The following is a 6,620-nucleotide window of genomic DNA, read 5'->3' on the forward strand; positions in this document are numbered from 1 at the left end:
ATTGCTTTTATCTAACAGTTTTCTATTATGCTTTATATTTTTGAATTTATGTACTTTTATGTTGTGTAATTTTTATATTTTTCAGAGACAAACTTGACTGTTACTTCGTTAGGAGGAATATAAAAAATAGAATGTTAAATATTCTTATTGTATGGTCTTGTCATACCCTAAACTTCTTCATCGCACCTGCACTTTCTTTCAATATCTGTCTCCTTAGATAGACCAGAGGCAAGAAGCACCATAAGGAATGAGACCATGTCTGTCTTTTCGGTGTATTCTCTAAATAAGGATGTTTAGGTGTTCAGCATTTGTTAAAAACAAAAAGGTAGGGAGAAGAGAATTAGAGAGACACAGAGATAGAGAGAGAAATGGACACACAGAGAGAGAGAGAGAAATAGAAAGGAAGGAAGGGAGGGAGGGAGAAGAGGAAGGAAATGAGCAGGGTGATGATGCCAGGAGTTAAAGCTGTAAATATGGGGGAAATCGGTGAAAACCACTGCAGACAGTGACTGCAACCGTGAAATTAAAAGACACTTGCTGCTTGGAAGAAAAGCTATGACAAAAATAGACAGCGGATATAAAAGCAGAGCCATCACTTTGCTGACAAAGGTCAGTATAGTCAAAGCTATGGTTTATCCAGTATGTATGGATGTGACAGTTGGACCATAAAGAAGGCTTAAGACCAAAGAATTGATGCTCTCGAATTGTGCTCCAGAGAAGACTCTTAAGAGTCCCTTGGACAGCAAGGAGATCAAAGCAGTCAATCCTAAAAGAAATCAATCCTGAATATTCATTGGAAGGACAGATGCTGAAGCTAAAGCTCCAGTATTTTGGTCACCTGATGCAAAGAGCCAACTCATTTGAAAAGACTCTGATGCTGGGGAAAATTGAGGGCAGGAGGAGAAGGGGGCAACGGAGGATGAGATTGTTGGATGGCATCATCAACTCAATGGACATGAGTTTGAGCAAGCTCTGGGAGAGAGTGAAGGACAGGGAATCCTGGCATGCTGCAGTACATTGGGTCACAGAGTAAGACATGACTGAATGACTGAACAATAACAAGGTGAAAAGTCAATGGTAAGAAAGAAAAAAACTCACAGGTATATGACTGTCAGTATTTTCTGACTTTAGAATTGGGAAACAATGGGTCATTTTCCTGAAAACCAGAGGAGTTGACCGTAGCTTAGTTTCTGACTGCAGAGTGAAAGCTGTGAGTGTTGGAAGGTCTAGAGTAAGAAGGATTGTTTGTAGGACTTGTTTTTCCATTTCAGTGATATGCAGAGAACTAGGAAAGGTATCACTGTAAAGATGAATACATGCTTTCTACTATTAATGCTAGGAAAATATGAATATAATTCCAATCATGAATCCATCATAGAGGGGCTGTTTGGAAATTGCACTGGACTCAAAGCTTATGTAATTTAATAGCATGAAGGTTCTCTGAGGTGGTTTTGCTTATTTTTACTTTAGATTAGAATGTAATGTAGTAGAGACATTTATAAAACATTTCCTAGCTGAAATTTCTTTTTGAATCTAGTACATCATAATTATATAACTCTTCATCTTAATATTTCTCTATGTCTGTATATACCTGGTCTTCCCTGGTGGCTCAAATGGTAAAGAATCTGCCCACAATGCGGGAGACCTGGGTTCAATCCCTGGGTCAGAGAAGGTATTTATGTAATTATAGGATGTAGAGACATTCACACTAAAGAAATGAACCATCTTAAATTCAATACCATTCAAAGTGTTGCTAAACATAAAACAATAAGAAGTAAATTATTCAATTTATAAGCTTCTTGCTTTTTCTGTTTCACTTTCATTCTTGGGCTGTGTGTGTTTTCGCTAACATTTAAAAGTGGGTTCTTTGCCATATATCAACATGAATCCGCCACAGGTATACAATATTGTAAAGTTAAAAAAAAAAAAAAGCAAGAATTAAAAAAAAAGTGGGTTCTTGAAAGGAAAATAAATGATATATTTAATTATTAACAGGTTGCATATTTTTGTTCATTTCACTTATCAGTATGTCTCACTGATGGCTAATTCCAGTAATAACAGAGAGTGGGCTTCAAATTTTACTCTAACAGGATGAATTGTTAACCTATGGAACATGCCTCATTTGGATTTCCTCTCAATTATCGGAGTTAAATCAACAGGAGGCTGATGCTGCTCATACCTTTAAGAAGAAACTGGCAGAAAGTAGTGCTCATAGCAAAGTTTCCTTTACAAGTTAGGAAAACATTTTGGCTTCATCCTACGTATACTACACTCCAAGGTCTTTTGCTACTGTTTTCCGAATTACTCACTGACTTGATGAATGGCAGTTACAAGTAATGCTTTTATTGCAATACACAGATGTTGGTATTTTCCACAATTTTCTGGAGGTAAATGGAGAGCTTTCATATAGAAAAACTTATTTCAGATGTAATAAAAGAACCTAGATTTCTACTTTTTAAAGATCCATACAACTCCTAGATTTTTATTTTACTTATTTTTTAAAGAAGTCTATTTAAAGAGCCTGTCTTTCTTGGCATTGATAGAAAGCAGATGTTACCTGATGGGATGAAGCCAGGAGGTTTAACCCAGAATAATACAGAGATAGAAACATCACACTAGTATCTAAGATGGTAAAGCATCTGCCTGCAATGGGTTCAATTACTGGGTTGAGAAGATCCCTTGGAGAAGGAAATGGCAACCACTCCAGTATTCTTGCCTGGAGAATTCCATGGACAGAGGAGCCTGGTGGGCTACAGTCCATGGGGTTGCAGAGTTGGATATGACTGAGCGACTAACACACACACAGAAACATCATGTCAAGGGTCAGAAATGGCTTAGAATTTTAATATACAACTGAGTAAAGCTAAGAGAGTGGGTGTGTATGTTTTTGTGTATAAACTTGTGGGTATGTATGAAGAGAGAGAGAGGTTCAGATGGAGCTGATGATGAAGGTTCAGTTCAGTTCAGTCACTCAGTTGTGTCCGACTCTCTGCGACCCATGAACCGCAGCACGCCAGGCCTCCCTGTCCATCACCAACTCCCGGAGTCCACCTAAACCCAGGTCCAATGAGTCAGTGATGCCATCCAACCATCTCATCCTCTGTCATCCCCTTCTCCTCCTGCCCTCAATCTTTCCCGGCATCAGGATCTTTTCCAATGAATCAGCTCTTTGTATCAGGTGGCCAAAGTACTGAAGTTTCAGCTTCAACATCAGTCCTTCTAATGAACACCCAGGACTGATCTCCTTTAGGATGGACTGGTTGGATCTCCTTGCAGTCCAAGGGACTCTCAAGAGTCTTCTCCAACACCACAGTTCAAAAGCATCAATTCTTCGGCACTCAGCTTTCTTTATAGTCCAACTCTCACATCCATACATGACCACTAGAAAAACCATAGCCTTGACTAGATGGACCTTTGTTGACAAAGTAATATCTCTGCTTTTGAATATGTTATCTAGGTTGGTCATAACTTTCCTTCCAAGGAGTAAGCATCTTTTAATTTCATGGCTGCAATCACCATCTGCAGTAATTTTAAAGCCCCCCCCCAAATAAAGTCAGCCACTGTTTCCACTGTTTCCCAATATATTTCCCATGAAGTGATGGGACCAGATGCTATGATCTTAGTTTTCTGAATATTGAGCTTTAAGCCAACTTTTTCACTCTCCTCTTTCACTTTCATCAAGAGGCTCCTTAGTTCTTCTTCGCTCTCTGCCATAAGGGTGGTGTCATCTGCATATCTGAGGTTATTGGTATTTCTCCCGGCAATCTTGATTCCAGCTTGTGCTTCTTCTAGCCCAGTGTTTCTCATGATGTACTCTGCATATAAGTTAAATAAGCAGGGTGACAATATACAGCCTTTTGACATACTCCTTTTCCTATTTGGAACCAGTCAGAGGTGAAAATAAGGAAATGTTTTATGAAAATATTCTGTGTTAAAATTCAATTCTCCAAATAATTTGGCATTACTTTCATTCATTCCTTCCATTTATTTTAGTTTTTACTGGACTGTAGTTGCTTTAAACAGTGTTGTGTTAGTTTCTGCTGTGTAGGAAAGGGAATCAGCTTTATGTATATATGAATGAGTGCTCAGTTGCTCAGTCATGTCCCATTCTTTGCGACCCAATGGACAATAGCCCACCAGGGTCCTCTGTCCATGGAATTTTCCAGGCAAGAATACTGGAGGAGGTTGCCATTTCTTACTCCATGGAATCTTCCCTGACACAGGGACTGCAGCTGCATCTCTTGAGTCTCCTGCATTGGTGGGCAGATCCTGTACCACTGTGCCATCTGGGAAGCCCCTATATGTGTAAATATATCCCCTCTTTTTTGGATTTCCTTTCCATTTAGGTCAGCACAGAGCATTGAGTACATTTAAATTTATTTCAGTTGTTTTAAGTTCGCAAAGTGTGTGAGACTTTTAATTAGAAATTATAATTCAATATAAAGAAATGTAGGGATGAATTTCTCAGAAAAGTTTCCAAGGGATTTTTTGTATAACTATACTGTTTTCTATTTGAGCACCTCACTATATTCAGAAACTTAAGACTGTTTTGGAGGGGGAAAAAAAGCTTACATTTTGTTAAATAACATGACTTTGTAAATCAATCAGACTTTTGCCTTGTGTATAATTATGTATACTAGCAAAGCTTTACAGTGAAATCTGAATAATATTCATAGTTGTTAATTTTTTCCCATATGTCTGCTTTCTCCACACACACCTAGCCTTCCCTGCTATCAACATCAATGGAATGAGGGACGTAGGTTCATCAATTCATTACAACTGATGAACCTATATTGATGCATCATGATCACCCAGTGTCCATACTTTACATTATAGTTGACTCTTGGCTGAGCGCCGAAGAATTGATGCTTTTGAACTGCGGTGTTGGAGAAGACTCTTGAGAGTCCCTTGGACTCCAAGGAGATCCAACCAGTCCATTCTGAAGGACATCAGCCCTGGGATTTCTTTGGAAGGAATGATGCTGAAGCTGAAACTCCAATACTTTGGCCACCTCATGCGAAGAGTTGACTCATTGGCAAAGACTCTGATGCTGGGAGGGATTGGGGGCAGGAGGAGAAGGGGACGACAGAGGATGAGATGGCTGGATGGCATCACTGACTCGATGGACGTGAGTCTGAGTGAACTCTGGGAGTTGGTGATGGACAGGGAGGCCTGGTGTGCTGCGATTCATGGGGTCGCAAAGAGTTGGACACGACTGAGTGACTGATCTGATCTGAACGTACATTCTGTGGGTTTGGACAAATGTAAAATGACATGTACCCATATGCCCTGAAAATGCTTTGTGCTCTGCCTTTTCATCACTCTCCACTGCCTGGCCCCCAAACCTTTGGCTGTACAGTATACTTGAAATTTGCTATGAGAATAGGTCTGTGTTCTCACCAAGAAAAAACTGATGTTTTACTGTCTTCATAGTTTCACCTCTTTCAGAATGTCATATAGTTGATATTGTACAGTATGCAGCCTTTTTCAGGTTGGATTTTTTTTTTCACTTAGCAATATGTCTTTAAATTTCTTCTGTGTCTTTTCATGACTTGGTAGCTCATTTCTTTTTAGCACTGAATGTTATCCCAGGGTTCATTTATCTATTCATTTTGGTTGCTTCCAAGGTTTAATAATTAACAATAAAGCTGCTCTAAGCACCTATGTGCAGGTTTTTCTGTAAGCATAATCATTCAACTCCTTGGCGTAAATATCAAGGAATTCTCCAATGATTTTTTGATAGTGCTTTGAATATTTAAAATTTCCCTACTTTTTGTTTATATGGCATTAATGGAATTTTTTTACAGTTTCTATTTTATGTGCAATAGTATGTTTTTGTAGCTTTTCACCAATACCTAGCCTGTCTAGATATTAACCTGTTTGTATGCTACCTTCTGTGATTTTTTTGTGACCATATATCTGTGCCAACTAGTGGATTTTTGTCAATAAAAATAATGATTTTGTTTGAATAGTTCATAAATGACCCTCAAAATGATAAAGTGAAATGAAGTAAAAAATTCTAAATGATGTTTGAACAAATCAAATGAGTTTTCATAGTTATCTCTTTTGAATTGTATCTCACCAATATTTTACCCACTGAAAGTTTGTTAAAACTTTAAGGCAGAATAATATTCATTAATATCTATAGGTTTTCTGGTAACTTACATATTTATTTAATCTGTATTTTATGAAGTTGTAATTTATTATTTGAAGAGATTTCAGTTCCCCTTTCTGATCATATTAACAACTTCTTTAATAGAAGTTCTAATAATAATAATAAATAATATCAATAAGATGCAGAGGGAAATGAGTCTTCTCTCTGTTCACAGAAGACCATTACACTGGTTTCAAAGTTGTGAATACCCTAGACTTACCTGAACCCCCACAATCCACCTTGACTGAACATAGCATTGAAGTAGTAAAAATTTGCACACTTAAGAAAAAGAGAGCAATTTTCCCCCAACTTTATTGAGATATAATTGACACATAAAAGTCTTACATATTTAAAAGTACAATATGATGGTTTTATATATGTAAATATCATGAAATCACGGAGAAGGCAATGGCACCCCATTCCAGTACTCTTGCCTGGAAAATCCCATGGATGGAGGAGCCTGGAA

General features: G+C 37.9%; 1 protein-coding gene across 3 annotated transcripts in view; it reads left to right on the top strand.

Annotated features, from left to right (window-relative positions):
* Positions 1–6,620, top strand: part of LOC104992906 (chromosome unknown open reading frame, human C4orf22) — a 717,206-nt gene that overhangs the window by 322,233 nt on the left and 388,353 nt on the right. The window contains exon 4 of one of the 3 annotated variants that reach the window (XM_010845905.1): positions 2,148–2,219. The exons of the other annotated variants lie outside the window; for them this stretch is intronic. Coding sequence (XP_010844207.1) covers positions 2,148–2,219 — 72 coding nt within the window. The remainder of the gene's footprint in view (positions 1–2,147; positions 2,220–6,620) is intronic. 3 annotated transcript variants of the gene reach the window in all.

Source organism: Bison bison, unplaced genomic scaffold (assembly GCF_000754665.1).
Source record: "Bison bison bison isolate TAMUID 2011002044 unplaced genomic scaffold, Bison_UMD1.0 scf7180017864228, whole genome shotgun sequence".
In the NCBI taxonomy this organism is placed as follows: domain Eukaryota; kingdom Metazoa; phylum Chordata; class Mammalia; order Artiodactyla; family Bovidae; genus Bison; species Bison bison.